The following is an 18,250-nucleotide window of genomic DNA, read 5'->3' as shown; positions in this document are numbered from 1 at the left end:
GAGGAGTACCGGCGCCGCCGCCACACCATGGACAAGGACAGCCGGGGAGCGGCGGCCACCGAGCACCGCTTCTTCCGCCGGAGCGTGATCTGCGACTCCAACGCCACCGCCTTGGAGCTGCCCAGCCTGCAGCCYGCCGCGCCCTCGGCCCCCGTGTCCGGAGGCAGCGCCGCGCCGCTCGTCTCGCCGCCCGACGGTGCCAGCCGGGCCGCCGGCACCGCTGCCGGCGCCGCCCAGGCCCCCTCGCTGCAGCCGCCGCCGCCGCCCGCCCCGCTGCCCCTCGAGGGACGGGCTGCTCAGGAGCCCCCTGCCGCCAAGGATGCCGCCCCGCTGCTGCCCAAAGAGGAGGAGGAGGAGGARGCCACCGCGCTGCCCCCCACCAGTACCGCTGGCAGCACGTCAGCTGCCAGCCGGGAATTTGAGGAGCGGCGAACGCAGCAGGAAGACATCGAAGAGCTCGAGACCAAGGCGGTGGGCATCTCTCCGGATGGCCGCTTCCTGAAGTTCGACATCGAGATCGGAAGAGGCTCTTTCAAAACTGTCTATAAAGGACTGGATACAGAGACCACTGTGGAAGTCGCCTGGTGCGAGCTACAGGTAAACAACAGCAATAATAATAGTAATAAAAAAAATTCCAAGGCACAGGTGCTGTCCCAGGTGCGAGGCTGCGTGCTTGAAAAAGGTAAAATCCATTGATCAGAAGTCTAGTTTTATTCAGGCAGGGGACCGCAGACCTTCCCTGGGCCATTCCTTTGGAAGGAAGGTGCAGCCTCTCCTGGGAGTCTGTTTGCCTGTTAGGTCTCTTAAAGATGCTGCTCTCTGAAGAAATTTGGTAGCCTTYTGTCCTCAGGATTTGTACTACGACTCTTTCTTACGGCATCTTACGTTTTACACCTCTAAAATATTACTTGGAAGGTTGTAAAAATACTTGTATGAGGCCTCAGGGATGCTAAGAGGAAAATGTGCCTATTGCACCTCAAGTGAATGTCAACTTGAGGTAAATCTCACTTTTCAAAATTTGTTTTAAGGTTTTTAATTATTTTTTAGAAAAAAATGTGAATTTCACAGACATTTATGGTAGTATATTGTTGCAGGAGGTAACTTTAAAATATACACAGTCGCATAGTGTGTCACGTTGTTTAGTGCTGCAAATTTGTTTTTTTCATTCCAAGTTTTRGGGTTCTCACTTGATACAGGCACTAGGAAAAGAATAATTGTCTCCTTTCTGAAGCTGTAAAAAGCTGAAGTTCAGCTTTTCCAAATGATTGGTGGATTAAACTGGAATAAGGCCACTCTTCCAGTAAGTTTCTAGCCTCAGCAGAGCGGAGTTTAGTAGAGCCCTGGTCTGATGATGGCAAGAACACCCTTAGTTCTATGCGAGTTAGCTTGTATTACTGAGAGGCAGGTTGCTGTGCAACAAGCTTAAAAGAAGTGGGAAGAGTGTGGAGTACCAGAAACAAATACCTGGCATAGAGGTTTGCTTGCAAAGCCTCAGTGTTAAAAGGATAGTGCTTGCTTTATAGAGTTGGCTTTCAGCACAGTTCTAGAGAGGAGTTCTATAGAACAGGTTTATTATTGGGTGTGTTCCCATCCAATCTAGTATAGACAGAAGAAGAGCAGCAGATGAAAATCCCAGAGGTTTCTGAGGGGGATTTAAGCAGTTAGTTGCTCACAAATGAATGATTGCAGTAATATGTCAAAACTTTCTTYCCCCGCCAAAAATAATTTTAAACTATTCCTATCAAACTGAGAGAGGTTATTAAGAGATCTCTCAATTTGCGTTCTTAGCTGCATTTGGATGGTTCTTCAAGCTTCCTACCAGTATCTTGGTTAGTTATATTGTTRCCATTATGCCATGCTTACTGACTGCGAAAGTAAACTTCCAGTTTACCTTGTGACGCTGAAGCATGTCCCCTTCCTCCATGCAAGCTCTGCAGTTGCTGTGGTCTTCTTCCAAACATTACTTTTCAATGAAAATGTGAAGTGATCCAGTGTTGGGCCCCACTTAAGTGTGTGCAGTCTGTACTAAGAGGAGATAAATAATCCACCAAAATGRTGTGACTCTTTTTTGGAATTTTAGTCTCTGCAGTTATAGAGTTCCTTGACTTTTAACCCCTGAAGTCTGTTTTAATCTTTAGGCTGTAGTTATTGGTCGGAAACCTGTATCAGCCTGGAATTGGTTGCTTCCCACTAGCGTTACTCTGTTGAAATGTCCTAATCATCTTCAATACCATGTGAACAAATTATTTGAAGAAGCACCTTCTTTGAAGTAACCTAATAAAGAAGCATATTTATAAAGAGCCTGTTGCTGAGCTTTCAGTTGATTTTAAGAAAAAAATGCGTAAGTAACAACAATGAGATTGCAAAAAGCATGAATGAAAATATTTTTAAGGGGGRAATGGTTGATGTTTTGCTTGGAGGTTAGTAGTATGACAGGAGTGCATTGTGGTTTAAATTACTCTGAAAACTACAGTTTTTCTGTCATAAGGAGACTGCATGTAAAATAACAATTTTGAGGCATGTATATGAACTTTATAGTTGTTACAGTGTTTGCTAAAGGAGCTAGACTGTAATTAGTAGGATATTTCAAGATTAAATCCTATTTTATTGTTTGCTTCTAGTAATAAAAGGAGGAACTTGGTAGTTGTTGGTGTGATAGGCACATCTTCCTCTTTCTCTAGGAAACTGTAAGTGTTGACAAGTTGGTGAAATTCCTTGTACTTGATTCATAACAAAATACGATCTGGATTCACCAAGACGCAACTTAGATGGCATACTTTTTTTTCCCAGAATGCCATGGCTTGAGGATTGATGAACCTTCAAAGCATGCTTATTTTCCAATGAAAGCGTGAATGACTTCTGGCCGTATTACACCTACCGTAACTCATACTTACTTTTAATTGCCTTGAGATGCGTTCTTTGGTATAATAGAACAACTTTTCTAATCTGTAGTTCTTGCTAGGAAGTACAAGTGTCCTAGGTGTCCAATCTTTCTGGAGTCTTTTATAGTGCAACTGTAATATTCCCAGAATAAGGCTGCTCAGCACGGTTTTGCAACTTAAGTTGTTCCTCTCCTGTCTTGTTCAAAATTGATAAAGGTGTATCACAGTTCTTGATTGCAAGGCCCATAACCAAATGGGAAAGAAAATTCACACTTCAGCAGAATCCTTTGAGGTATGTTCTTATAAGGCTTTTCTAGCATACCTTAAATGCTTCAGTTTCTTTAAGATCTCTGCTCTTTGGAGGGAAATGAGAGATTAGCTKCTTTCAGTTCAGTTAAATGAGAACATTTGAATATCAGAAGAAACTCTTGTAGTAGGAATCTTGTAGATCAAGGAGTTRACATCCAGCACAGGAGAGTCTGTAATGAACTCTGGCCAAATGACTTTTAACCATGGATAATGCAACTATATTTAATTCTTATGTACATGCTGCTCAGAGATAAAGGTTAAAATCAACGAGTTTGGGTGCTTAAGTCTTGCTTATCAAGTGCAATTTGGCTTCCCAGGTTGCTGAGGATACTCTGGAGGATATTGCACCATATCCTTAAGAAGGCTCTTGAACTGCATTTTAATGGCCCTTATGCTTYGTGTACTGTATTGAGGAGCAAACTGAAAGGGAATGAGATGAAATTCTGTGTGGTTTAATGGCATAGTTAATATCTCTGTAAGGGAGGTCCTGGACAAGACTCTAATTTTTCTGTACTTATTATTTGAGGAAGATGAAAGGACTTGATTTGAAGGAATCAAGTATTTCAAGGTTGCAGATAGATGTGTAACAAAATCCTAAGGAAGGCAAGGCTGAGAGACTATCCTAGTTTAATTTGTGGCCTGTCTGTACTAGCAAATTGTAGACAAACTAGTTTAAATACTGGATGCAAATATTTAAATTTGGAGTAGCTGCCCTACCATAAACATAGTGGAGTTGTGAAGAGCTGAGCAGCAACACCTATGGCCRGGGCTCAGCTTTAGTTGCTGCAAGGAAGTGACTAGTGTAGTCTTAGCTTTCCAATACTTCTATTCTCATTGTATATATTCATTTCAGCTCTAGTTATTCTGAGTCAAGTGTGCCTCCTACTGTTGTCATTAGCTCATCTCATAGATTTAGTGAGGTAGCAGTTAGGGTTACTGCTTTAATGAGATGTAAGCATGTAGAAGGTGACAAAAATACCTAGTGCCACTGTTTTCCATTTTAATTGAAAATATCTCTTTCCATACAATCATGTTACTGTGCAATCTTTTTAAATTATGTCCCAAGCTGTAAGTCTTGTCACCTGTCTACAGTTCAGGTAACATCGTGGCTAAAATGTGATACCTTTTCCYTTTGCATTAAATTTAACTATGCTAGATAATACTTTTGTGTCAAAGGAAGTAAACGTCACATAGTTAGTGGATGACACATGACCCCTTCAATTTGGCTTTTTACAGCTAAGTCCCTGTTTCAGTTTGAGTTAGTCTTTWAATTAAGACTATTACTTCAACTCTAGCTTTTAGAGTGCAGGCTCGTGCAGCCACTTGCTGAACTACATAACTGTGTGCATAAAACTATGGGTTCTGTCATTCAAATTGGTAGTTCTTCAGATATGAAAGCAAGCTTGATATTACRGAAGGAAAACTGAAATCTTTGAAGTCTGTATTTGTCAGAGATTTGAAGCTGTCTCTTTCATTTATATAGAATCTTCTATTATAGGAAACATGATTTAGAAACTGTCACTAGAAAGTTCTTTAGTTGAAGATAAGATTGCTGGTAAACTATGGACTGGAGAACTTCCACGCTTGTCTGGATATGCGCTATATCACTTCTATCCTTTGTATTTCTTTGGAGGAAGAGGTAGGTTAGTCAGTCAGTTGAAATTCATGAATGCATCTTCCTGCTGGTATGTTATTTTGCCATTCTTACACTGGCGTCAGTGCAGCACTGGTTAGGTTATTGCGCTGAAGCGTGAGCCTCTGAAAGGGAGCAGGAGGCTGAGTGCTGTCCCTGAGCATGGCTCAAAGGCACAGCTTCTCAACATAAGAACAAGCTCCAGAAGTAAGAGTGGTATAAAAGTATGGTGGAATTATCACCATRTGAAGGGAAGCTGAGTGTGAATTTGGTTACCTTTAGTTATAGTTCTTCTAGGTGATGAATTGGTCTAGGTTATAGAAGTGCAAATCTACTSTAGACTCTAAAATAAATTATAGACCAAGTGTAGTGTACAAGATGTTCCAACTTACCAGTGGGTTTTCTTTGCATAGGCAGTAGCTGTAGAAAAACAATTAAGAATAGATGCTGTATCATACCTGTGTGAACCATGAGATTCTCTARTGCAGTCTAGTAGAAATGATAATGCAGCTGATTCTCACTTTTTACAACAGGAAGTAGTGAGGTGCTAAATAATATTTCCGTATGCAGAATTGCTCTGGCTATAGAAATGTATAAAAGGTGACTTCTTAAAACTCAAAATGCAATACAGGAAGATGTTTACACATGAGGTATATTTTATCCTTTAGTGACATTTCAAAGTAAACTGTATCTGTCTCKTCTCTTGGAGTTAAAGCTATATTTAATATTGAGATTTAGGTCACAGACAGCACTGGAATGTAGTTTTGTACTCTGCAGTATAGACTCTGCTGCAGACTCACCATGRAAGTCAAAGTATAATTCCTAAAATCTTTTTCTGAACTGAGTTGGAAATGCTTCAGAAGCTACAGGTCCAAGTTTGCAACCAAACAAGGTCTTGTGTCACATAACTGTGGCATCCTGTAGGTATATATGTATTTCTTAAAGCTTGTTGCACATTGCTCACTATAAGGCCTGATTGCAGAGATATGAGCTCTAATGCACGATCTTATAGCTGCRTTAAAACGGAAAACCAAATCAAAACCTTTATGCGGTGGGAGGAAGTTGAGCAGTGTGGACCTGAAATTCATCTGTTAACTTGCTATTGGAAAAAGATAATATTCTGGCTGGTTCTGGAGGYATAGTCAACATCCTGAAATAAACGTACCTTCTTTGTTTTAATTATGAATATACTTTTTATAARTTTTGTAAAACCCTTACTGAAATGRATCAAACTGAAGTCTGATCCATAATGGTGATTTCCCGTGCCTACTTAATGTCCTGTGCCTCAGATCTGTAAATAAAATAAATTAGTCTGTGAGCAGAGCTGTATCAGATTACAACCATTGTAACAAAGGCAGTATGCATCCAGTTCACTACTTCTTCAGGATCAGATGCGTAATTGTCACAAATGCAGATTAATAAAGGGGCTATCTGTAAATATTCTTGTGAACTTCATTCTGTCCTTATCATAACTCTTTCTGATCTCCACTTCACAAATTCCACATCACTGAAAGCAAAAAAACAAACAAAACAAAACAAAAAAACCCTGTAAACCCATAGATATGTATAGTCTGTTTATAACACTTCCAGGTTACACTGGGTTTCCAAAGGCCTTCAAGTGTGTGCAGATAGGGAGCTTGAAATCTTGGGCAAGTAAGTGTAAGTTTATTCTCCACCCCTTTTCCAGGTGGTAGGGAAGAACAAGTTACTGGTCCTTACTGGCTTTACATCTCTGTGAAAACTCATCTTCTGGCTAAAGAATAAATAACAGCCATATTCCTGAGTGTTTGTGCTGTAATTGATACAGTTCACACATTGAAAAATGATATGGGAAAGGGGCCAGGCTGATTACCTGCAGAAGTATGAACAGTGGTCAGACTTGCTCAGATTTTACAAAGGTGACCCTGAAAGAGAGAAGGGAATTTGAGAGTACGTTCTGGAGTTGCAGCTGTTAGGAACCCTCTACCTAGGAAACTAATCTTACCTCAAAGGGATATTACTTTTGGATATGGCTGTGGTTCAATTTATAACTGGCTGGTTGTGAGACAATATAAGAGAAACACTATATAAGAAGATAAAATATTCATATATRGTGCAGTATTTCTTATAAAACAAACTGCATTTTCAGGAAGTACTCATGGAAGTAAATATATTCTTGTTTATCAGTTCAGGTGGGTTGGAGAAAGCTGTAGAAATGAAATAAGTTCTATTAAGTGAGATTTGTTTTTAGCTACTGGTGGTATAAAATAAAAATTCTTAACTCCACAACTAAACTTTTGAAGACTAAAGGAAAAATATTAGGAACATCTTCTTTCTTAAAAGAAAAAKAAGATAAGGCTCCTTAGAGACACCCTGTATATTGTCCTTTGAGAGCTGTGTAGCAGAGTAATAAATAAAACAGGTAGTGATAGATCTCTGGTACTGTCTCCATGGATGCAATGCGTGGTGCAGTGTGTATTTGGCTGGTAGCTTCCCTTGGAGCTGCATTTCCTGTTGGTTTGGTTTTCGTTTCCTTAGTTTATTAAACGGTACAGCTCTAACTGTCACCCATGTTCTACATACTGGATGTGACAAATTCTGTACTAAGCAGTGAATGCCTTAGTATTTCCTGTCATGCATGTCTTCAGAAACTTTCACTTCCTGTAAAGATTGGCAGCTATCTTTTTTTTTCTCTCTTCTTTTTTCTTTTTCTCCTTAGGATTACTAAATGATTCTCGAAAATCATGACCGAGTTAAAATAAGAGTATTTTCCCATTTCAATCTATTAAGTTTATATTTTCAAGCTTGTTTTAGTCTTGAGGGCTATAAACTTCTGAAAAATGGGAATGCAGATGTAATAACCACGTTATTTGGGCTTTAAGAAAAAGTCTAAATGTCGTGCAGGTTGACTGTACTTTTGCAGTTCRGCTTAGGAAGTTAAGCTTAAGTTTTGGCAGAGCATGTGTTGAATTTAATAGCAGATGTACAAAGTTCCCATTTTTGACTCTTAAACTTTGGATAGTAACTTCATGGCTTTAACTTGATTGTGCTGTGTGTGTATACCATGTCTGGAAGAACATTCTTCCTATGTAGGTAATATGTAATCTCTATTAGCAGAATTTGTAGTGCTGCTTGCAAAATAATTTCTTGGAGTAGTTGAAGACTTTTTTTTTTTTTAATCTAACCTGAGGCCTCTGAAGTTCTCAAATATACTGTTAAAGTTCTTGTTCTAAGGAATGAGACTCAGCTTCTTCTATKGATATCATAAGTATTTTTGTGGGAGCTGTTTACAGTCCTCATGACTTTCTGCTCTAGCAGCTTTTGAGGCTGGTTTAGGCTGTCCACTAATCCGTAAACAGTGTTTGAATGTCTCTAGTGAAGATACTGCTGCCATCCTTATTCCGTTCTTATATCAAACTTCCTCAGCATAGTTAGAAACTCTCATGCCAACAGTTTTTAGCATATGTTTGGTTAGCCTCAAGATATGCCTTGGGAGAGCAGGGGAGGTGTCTCACAGAAAGGGAGTTTGCTCCATTCTTGTCTGATGGGCACAACCTACAGGCCCCTCCTTAATTCCATACTGTAGAAGATAAACTTTATTTTACTAATGTTCTGTGCTATTTGATGCCATCCTCTTAACTGAAGAGGAGATCCTTGCAACAAGATGGTCATAGATGCTTCTGAATCTTCTTTTTTTTCTATTAAACCAGAGTGGAATAGCTATGAAGGGATACAGTAACCAGAGGAATCCAGATTCAGACTTGAACTTCATCCCAATTTTCATTTTTACCTGGTAATGATAGGTGTGTTGTGCATATCCAAATTATTCTAAAGCACTTCAGTATTTGCCAAGGTAATTCATAGCTGTACTACGTGTTACTTTGCTTGGATCACAGGCAACTTAATATGTTCTTAGTTCGTTCTTCAGCAAAGAAAATTGCAGCCCACTAAAAATAGATTTGTGTTGGTATTTTGTCTTTCAGAAGCTATTTAAATATGAATGTCTGCCTAAAGCAGTAAGGACTTCCTATAAGGATAACGCATTCTACAATGTTTGAGGAGACAAACTTACCAAGTTTGGATTTCTAATGCTGTTTCTAAGCAGAATCTTCAGAATTGCTCCCTRCATACACATTCAGAATTTAGAAATCCTATGAAAAATGTATTTGTACTTGATTGACATCTGGCTTGTAGCTATAATATCTATGAGCTCTTAAGTGATGTGACAATGACACTGGAACCAATGTTTTGCCTAGTGCTATGTGTTTTGGATGTGTCATGGATGCCATTTATGGTCCTGCTTAACGTGCATGAGAACCTATGGTACCAAAATCATCTAATCTATCTATTGGCAGTAATCTGGRCAGCAACGCTGTGAAGTAACTGTTCTTGGGACAAGATTGCTATGATGTTTTTCGTCTTTTTATTTCATAAGTTGTTGGCAGGACTCAATCTTCCATGTTATGAGGAAGACTGAAATGAAGAGGAAGCTTTGGTGACTCAGTTGACTTGCGATGTGGATGCTACGTTTTCTGCGATAGTCCAGGACAATGAGGATCCTATCGCTTCTGTCAATAAGTGATCATCAGTGTAAACTTTTGATAGGTATCCACTGAACTGCTATTTTTGTGCTTTAGGACAGCAGATGGAGAGGGAAAAAGTTCCATTACAGTCCTTGTGTGGGGGAGAAACTTTGTAGCTTCTGTTTAGCAGTACTATATCATCTTTTTCATCTGTTTGATTTCAGCCATTCTTAACTTCATTGCATCAGTAGCTGAAGATAACAGRTTCCAATAGCAGATTTGGGATTAGCGAAAGCAAGCAAGCAAATACAAATGGAGAAGCTCACCTAGGTGATTGAGAGTTTATTGCTGTCATTTAGAAGAACGTCAAATGCAGTCAAACCTACTTTGTATCAGTAAAAAGAATAGGAATACTATTCTGATATACAGATCTCCATGCAATTGGAATAAATCTGAAACAGATATGTTAGGATGCTAATTGGATGGTACAAAACTAATACCGACAATTAAGCACRTTTTAATGTGGTTTTGGCCAGTTAGTTTTGTTTCAGGATGATGCAAGTCTATCCAGTTGGTGGTCATTCTCTTTTTTGCTGGACGCTTTCTTCTCTTAAAGTAACCATGTGTAAGCATTGTTTCTGCTTTGCTGACTGTTGCTGGTGAGTTTGTGACCCCAGTATAAATGTGTTTTGATTGCAGGGAAAAGAGCTTCTATCCTGGCAAAGACTAATGACACACGAACAATAACCCACAAATATTGCTATTAAAAGCTTCAGCAATCCAGGCTGATTATCTTAAGGATCTGTAAATCTGTGCATGCTTATGTAATAYGCATCTGTTAATGGCATTTTCTGAACTGTTAGCAGGTTTTAGTTAAATGTTACAAAATGTTAAAATGTCTCTTCAAATCTGCTTCCTATAAGTGAGGCGTTTATTCTTAGGGATATCTTCCAACATGCAACTATTACCTCTTCCTCTATTCAACTGCTTACAGTGTATCTTCATTTGGGAAATAAAGGTTGTGTTTGTATATAASAGCGCATCAGTTAGCATCTTGTATTTGTTTTACTATAACTGATCTGGACTTTGAGACTATGAATTTTCCCTAAAGAGAAATTACGAAGTGAGGCTAAACTTGAATTCTAGCTATTGAGAAGCGGTCTAGTTGGGTATCCCACAGTGAGAAATCTTGACTGAAAAGAATTTGAGTTTTGTGGTTGTTGTGAATGTGACAAGAATGATCAGAGGGCCGGAGCAYCTGCCCTACGASGAACGGCTGKGAGAGCTGGGCCTCTTCAGCCTGGGGAAGAGAAGACTGAGGGGGGATCTTATCAATGTGTACARGTACCTGAAGGGAGGGTGTCAAGGGGACGGGGACAAACTCTTTTCGGTTGTCCCTTGTGACAGGACAAGAGGCAACAGGCAGAAATTGAAGCACAGGAAGTTCCGCCTGAAGGTGAGGGGGAATTTCTTCCCTGTGAGAGTGACGGAGCACTGGCACAGGTTGCCCAAAGAGGTGGTGGAGTCTCCTTCTCTGGAGATCTTCAAGGCCCGCCTGGATGCAACCCTGGCTAACATATGCTGTAGGTGACCCTGCTTGAGCAGGGAGGTTGGCCTAGATGATCTCCAGAGGTCCCTTCCAACCTTACTGGTTCTGTGATTCTATGTTTGGGAGTTTTGGGATTTTTTTTTAGTATTGCACTCCTTGGGAATATAGACCAATAGAGAGCAACAATATATAAAATGGCCTTTGAGGCATTTATCCTGTTTTGGGGGCTAAGTGAGTTAAGTTTGTCAGAAGCAGYATGCTAAAAATGGAGAAACTGCAGAAATATCTGATACAACAGTAAGACTTTTAAAGTTCACTTTTAGAATGTTTCTTCCGTGGTTTTCACTACTTCCTTTGCATGCAACTTGACATTTTGGTTTGCAGACAAGTAACTGARGAGCTGCATGCATTTCAGGTTATCTGCATCTGTGGGGGAAAAAATTACACGTGGCACGTGAATTTGAATATCTTGCCTCTTGATGGCAACTGTGAGCCAATTCAGGTGATGATATGGTTGTTTTGCTGTTTTTGTTACACAAGCCCTAATGTATCTGAGAGGTTTAGCCTTACCCTCAGGAGTCAGAAAGTGCAGTGAAGAGGTTCTGAGTTGCTGCTGAGGTGTTAAATGCCCTGGATTGCTGCTGAAGTCTTAAATGCCCTAGTGCATTAATAGATCTGTCTATAAATAATTGTCTTGAGTCAGGTAATCCTCTAGCAAAAAGCATCTTTCTTTTGCATGCCCCTTTTGGTTTTGTAGACTACCTGCTTGAATGTTCAATGCTTTTCAGAGGCAGTGGCAACTAAAAAAAGTCTTGAGAATCCTGAGGAGGAAGAGCAGGGGATTTTGGCCCCTCAAATTGCACTGGTTATCTTGTGCTTGCAGAAAGTGAAAAGGTCCTRGGGAAGGCTGGTTTGAGTTGCACTTGTGCCAGAGGTGAATTTCGTGTGCAGAACAAATGCGAGTAGTTACCATCCAAAGCTTTAGGGATTACTTTTTTTTTTTTTTTTTTCCTGTCCATGTAGGAGAGTGAATCTTTTCAGTTGCTTTAGATTGTAATACAAATATTTAAGAATCTCCTTATAGCTTATAATTTGTGCATTCCATCTGGGCATTAGTAATGAAAATACTAATCTCTTGATTTATTCAGGAATCAGAATGGTCTTCAGGTAGTAATGCCTATAAAGCAAAATTTACTGCACTTAATCATCTGTGCTAATATAGGTTAATATTATATACTCTTCACTTCCTTTTTTTGCCTTAAAAAAAAAATCCAGTAGTTTTTTTCTTATAGTTGATATCCTCAGAGTTGCCAGAGTATCTGCATGGTTGCATCAAATAGGATACCACACTTGTCATGAAAGTCTGTCAGTTTTTTTGGAGAAGGGAGGCAAGTCAGAGGGGAGGTGCCACAACAATAGTCTAACACTAATTGTGTCATTTCAGTGCAGCTGAATAAGACTTGCTGGAGGTGTAAATGTATATAGTAGCACTTTCTGCAAACAGGAAAAACAGCCCTTTTTTGTCTATATTTTGAGACTTGGGTTCAAACAAATGTTTTTCTTCCTATCCAATATGAAATTTTCTCAAATTTGAGAATCCCAGAAAGTTATGAAGAATTGATGTCTGATTTATTGATGTAGGAGATGCTTAAATCTTATTATTGTTGACTTAAGTGGTTTCTCTTAAAGAACTTTACCAGTTGAAACCACATTTAAGATGTGGATTAGCAACAACTAGATTCTTAARTTGTATGAATTATGAACTTTAAAGTCTTAGGATCACACAACTTTGCTTCTGAAAATAGCYATTGCTATGAACTGCTTGCTCATGAAAGTAGGCTTAGTATAATGAGAGTAGTCTTACTATAATGCTTATGCTGAAGTTTATGCATTTTATTGCTACTTTTTGCCAAAAATATCTCCTTTTGTTTTCTAAATTTAGTAATGCCTCCTTGAATAAGCTACCTAACCTTGATATGCCTCAGTTTGTAATATATTTTGCAGGGTTGTTGTGGATTAAATATTTATGAAACATGCTGATCATGAAAAGCTATTCTATACATGCATTCAGACTCTGACCTATAAAATGGTAGCAGCCAGTGCTGATGARTTGCTGCTGTTTGTTGTGAGTGGTCTTTTTATTTGTGGATTTTTAATTTTATTTTTTTACTGTTTTGTCACATGTTATGATGCTGTACAGCTTATGTGTAAGGTAAGACTTTGATCATAATTTTGATGTTTGAAAGACTTTTTGGAGTTGGAAGTCAGTCCCAAAGCAGCATCTGTGGCCTGCTTAGTGGTGAATGACTTGCTGTTGCAGATGGCTTTCTGAGTCTGTTTTCTAATGAGAATTATCAGGTGTACAGATAAGAGCTGCAAAGTGTTAAGATGAATGGCAGTGAGAAAAGCTTTGCATATTATTCTGCCCCAGATGTAGAGATTCGAGGAAACTTCTARTGCACCAACATTATAGATGGTTTCTGCATTTGATAGATTTGTATTGTGAAATACTGTTATTCCTTTGCAACTGGGAGGAAACATTCTTGGTTTCTAGACCATATAAGCATTAAGACTTTGAATTTGAGGTTGCTGATAAACTGGTACAAAAGGAGCAGCAGGAACTGATTGCCTTTTTTCAGGTATGAACCCTGTGACAAGTGAAAACAGAGCAATTGGCTCAGGAATGGTGCAGCAAAGAAATGACTCAGTTGTGTGAASAAAGTAGCTTTAGATTAGGAGAGGTGAAAAAAGGAAGTATGTCAGGACCAGCTGCACTAGAGCAGTTAATTGTACTTTTAGCATCAGCAAAACAGATCCTAAAATTCCTTTTGTGGTAATCCCTAGTATTTAACATTATTGCCAGTTACTAGTTGGTGGACTGAATTGTCTAACTCAAGGTTTATTTCACTGAATTTCTTCGGTGGTTTTGACCTCTGTCAAAAAGCTGCCATGGCATCTAATATGGCAGCTTATATGACGGTACTAAATTTCTAAAATAGGCTTGTGTTCCCTGTGACTTTACTTTCTTACTATATCCAGCAGGGTATGTTTCTCACCTCCTGATCTTAGTGACTTTTTGCAAGAAACCATGAGGCTTGGGTAGACCTGTAAAATTTGAAAGAACAGGTCTGTTCTGTGTAAACATCACTGATAATTGCTAGGTAATGACTCAATTGATATGCATGTGAACTAGGGAGGTGTGGCTGGGTGCCATAAAAGAAGAAAACTATGGCTACATAGTTTGGCAGGCTATGAGGATAGTGATGCTTTAAGCATATTTTGACAATTAAAATGGATATGAAATCTGAGGAAGTTGGCACTTCCAGTGAGTAAGAATTGGTAACTGTTCCTGCTTCTTACCCTCTCCCCAAACAAACAAAACACTGTGTAAGTCATTGCCTATGTAGCTTTGTTTTTGGCCTTCCTCAATCTTCATGTGGTCCCTGTATATGCAACTTGGCAAAAAGGGTGGGTTTTTTCCTTTTYCCCTTTTTTAATTCTTTGCACTCTAGGATGAAGTGGATTTTGTGGCTGTGGCTGCGTTCACACTACTGCTCATAAAAGAATGGTGAGCAGAGTTAAAGCCTGTATCTAAATCTTGACTCCTAGAACTGCCTTCTTCCACACTTAGATTTTTCCATCTGGTAAATCTATCTTATGCATGGAAATGTGCTTATAGTTCTCTTGGGAATTTACCTTATACACATGCCTCCTTCTCTCCTGCTTCTCAGGCCAAATCTCTTTCCAGGAAGGGGGGGTGGGAATCCGTGGACTAGATTGAGCTTCAGCTGAATGGGGTGTCTCATTTCAGATATACTTTCTGCTGCTTCTCAGATGACCAAAACATAAGCGATAGCTGAGTAGCCTGTTTGTGTGGGGGGTCAAGGGCAGTTCCAACTCAGCAGTTTCCCTTTCCTCTTCCCTGAGTTTTGTTTGGAAGCAGTAATGATTTGCCATTCTATATAGTCATCCCCTTGACACGAGGGCCAGATGGAAATACGTCAGTTGTTTCATGTATAAATACTCAGTTCAACAGCTGTGAATCTATCAGGTGTTGCTGGGATCACAAGTTGGTGACCGAATTGTCACTTTAAAAGGTTGTAAGCATTACTCTAATTTGAAGTAAGTGAAGTCACAGGATGTTTAGGAGCAGTTCTGTACTATCAAACTACTAGAAAAAGTTTTAGAACTAGCAAAAGTCATTGAATGAAGAAGAAATTGAACCATTTAAATGTGAATTTAATTTTCAGGTGAAGTTTGTAAGTGTTTTTGGGGTATTAGAGAAGTGCTCTTAAAGTGATGATCATATTTTAGCTACTGAGACGGGTTGCACTTGTGCTGTTCCAAAAGTAGCTAGGAGGATTACTCTGAAATTCTCTAGTGTCTCCTTCCCCTTAGCAATTTTATTAGATCTGAGCRTTTATCCAGAGTGTTAGCCAGTGGCCTTTTGGCTGTTGGGCAATTCTCAGTGTTTTCTGATTTCTAGCAAAAACCTGGGATACCTGGTGTGATCCTAGCTAACAGTGAATCAGCTGTAATGAGATTCATAATAAATCTACATGACACTGCTAATTAAGGGGGTTAATTTGACTTCACAGTTTGCAGAGTTTTTGCTGCTGTCCATGTGCAAGTGAGCCTTGATTTATCCTAATAATATTGGGGGGAGGGGAGGGTGGAAGTCTGCCAATAGCCATTGGCTGTGTGGTTGCAAAATGCAATGTGTTGCATGGGCTGCTGAGCATAATGTGAAACAAAGTGCCATAAAAAACTTAAGTGCTAAGTAAATGACTGAAAAAAACACTTTAATGGGAGAGTGGGCATAGTCATTAACTTAGAATAGGTTCTCTGCAGAAAGCTTTTATAGAGTGAGATGGTAGTTCTTGGCTAGTGAAAACTGCAGTGTGCAGGACTAAAACTGAATTAGAGATTAAGGAATGAAAATTTGCAATAACAGCTACAGATTTACCCTAAAAACAGGGAAATCAGCCATGTTGTAGTTGAATTACCTACTTGTGAAGCCTTGAGAGGAGTTGTACAGTGGCTTAAAAATAAGTTCAAAGGGGTACTGAAGATAATTTTGAATGTCTATAATTAGCATTTTTATAAAATAAACTATAATGATGACTGATCACACTGTCAGTCACTCAGCTCATCAACCTCCAATTAAAAAAAAAAAAAGTATCTGAGTCTTTTTGTCTGCATAGACCTCACTTTTGCATGTACATTCAATGCTTTARAAATGGATTTCTTCTGGCTTGTAGAACTCATTAGTGCAGTGCCAGTACTRTAGAAGCCAGTATGAAATGGATGACTTGCAGCTCTTGAAATTTTGGGGGGAGTCTAATGGGAATTAAGGAGGCTAAAGCTCTTCTGGAATCCTCTAATGAATGGAGGGGCTTTGTAGCCTTTGAATTGCCTGTGTCCTTCAGTGAAAACTTTCTGTTACTATTTGAATCTACGTGATTGGTCCAGATGATGGTGGCTGAGATGCTTTCCACTGGCACACTGGTGGCTGAGATGCTTTCCACTGGCACACTGGTGGTGTTTATACATACTAAATGAGTGTATTTAAAACCTGCAAGAACATTGCCTTGGAATCACAATGGTCTTCATTTCTTGCTTTCCCTTTTGTTTTTCTAAAAATTGATAAGTTATCTGGAATAGGTCAGATTTTGATGTCAGTAGTTTTTCAGCTGTGTATTGATGTGTGATATTTTTTCTCATGTAAAAGCGCAAGGCAGTCTTTGTGACAACAGCATTTGAATATCCATTTTCTAGTTTAGAATCAGGTTTACAGTTTGGGAGTCTTTGAATCTTCATTCTATACTCCTGGAAATAGCAAGTATTGCTGTATGCCTGGCTTTCTTTTGTGGGTTTTGAACAGTCTGTTAGACATGATAAGATAATAAAATATCTTGAGCCTTGAATGATGACTTCTGTGTTATACATAGCACAAGAGTCAAGGGTCGTGGCACTACTTCATATCTTGGAATATATTCATGAAAGATGATAAGGGTCAACTGTCTTATTAGGTAAACAGGATGGTTTTTATTTCCTTGAATAGCAGAGATACAAGGCTATTGGTATCTGGCAGCATCCCTCATTACCTTTGAGTATCTAGTGGGACTGTAACTGATGATGTAACTTGAGGGCTCTGAATTAYAGTAGATAGCTTTGTTTTGTTCCTGCTGAAATATTTGCAATTGTTTTTTTTTTCAATATTTCTGCATGACTCCCACTGTAGTGCCTATGTAGAAAGTTTGATTGTGTGATGAATTTTGGTTTTATGTGGTATCTTGGTTTCTGTCTGAATGTCTGATTAGCACTRATATCATATAAACTAGGAATTGGGACTGAACTGGTTATTCTGTGACAAATATATCACTTCCCCTGAAAAAAGTGCTTTAGAAGAAACTATGGACTAAAGAAAGCTTACCAGTAGGCTTGGGGATGATACTTCATTTACTTTCCATAGTTGCTATTGATGTGGGCCCATTTTAGGTTATTGTTTCTGGTAGACTGTGGAGTTTTAAGTGATTTTCGGATTTTGAAGGTCAAGCAAATGATGTGTATTGTCTAGTTTCATATCTTGTTTTCTCTTATGCTCTCCTGAAGAAGTAGACTTACACTGCTAGTTTATTTGTGGATCTAACTTGGATATTGCAGCTGTGGAGCTTTGTATAGAMAACACCTTCCCAAGTGACTAGTTATAAACAGTTTTACAAAGGACTGAGCTTCAGGTGTTATGTTAGAGTGGTATTCTCTTAGAAAGTTGTTGAGCATCAGTAGCTATTTTTATTTTTTTTATATTATTATTCAGAAAATGATCTGTAGATGAAACAACAGTTGCTGTTTACCCTTTCCAATAACTCTGTTTCAAAGGCACCGAAGGAGRAACATGCTCTTATATGCTGAGTAATCAAGAATCTAAGCATTATAGTAGCAGTGATATGAAGAGGCTGCAAAAGAAGAAAACTGCTTAGAAGTTCTGGGAAGTTCTTTGGATATAGTGACATGAGGAGACCTCTTACTTATTGTTGCAGCTCTCCTGGGTATTGCTGGCAAAAAATACACCCACAACAATTTCAGCATTTGGATGCTCAGAGGAAGGCTCACAATGACAGTGCCTAAAATGATGGTCAAAATGTTTAGCAAGCTCTGTATATAGCATATACACATGTAATGTGCAAGTTGGTATCCATGTTGCTGCTTCTGAAAGTATGAARATCTGCTCAGTTGTCCTTCACCTCCATGATGAGTTGGATTTCTTCAGTAGAGCCTCTGAACTTAGTCTAGGGGACAACATGTATCTGTTTTCAGTGAGTGATGAGGATACAACTCAGCTGGAAGTTCATTGGAAATAAATTTTGTCTAA

At 39.1% G+C, this 18,250-nt stretch overlaps 1 protein-coding gene across 9 annotated transcripts in view; it reads left to right on the top strand.

Annotated features, from left to right (window-relative positions):
* The first annotated feature begins 6 nt into the window (after nt 1-6).
* Nucleotides 7-18,250, top strand: part of LOC146584817 (serine/threonine-protein kinase WNK1-like) — a 108,331-nt gene continuing 90,087 nt past the window's right edge. For all 9 annotated transcript variants that reach the window (XM_085324166.1, XM_085324165.1, XM_085324161.1 and 6 more), the window contains exon 1: nt 7-597. In XM_085324166.1, the coding sequence (XP_085180292.1) occupies nt 28-597 (570 nt within the window). In that variant the 5' untranslated portion in view covers nt 7-27. The remainder of the gene's footprint in view (nt 598-18,250) is intronic.

This window comes from Rhea americana, unplaced genomic scaffold (assembly GCF_003343005.1).
Source record: "Rhea americana isolate MKP2758 unplaced genomic scaffold, rheAme1 scaffold_9, whole genome shotgun sequence".
Lineage (NCBI taxonomy): Eukaryota > Metazoa > Chordata > Aves > Rheiformes > Rheidae > Rhea > Rhea americana.
The sequence above is the reverse complement of the archived record's forward strand: the minus strand, read 5'-3'. Positions and strand labels throughout refer to the sequence as shown.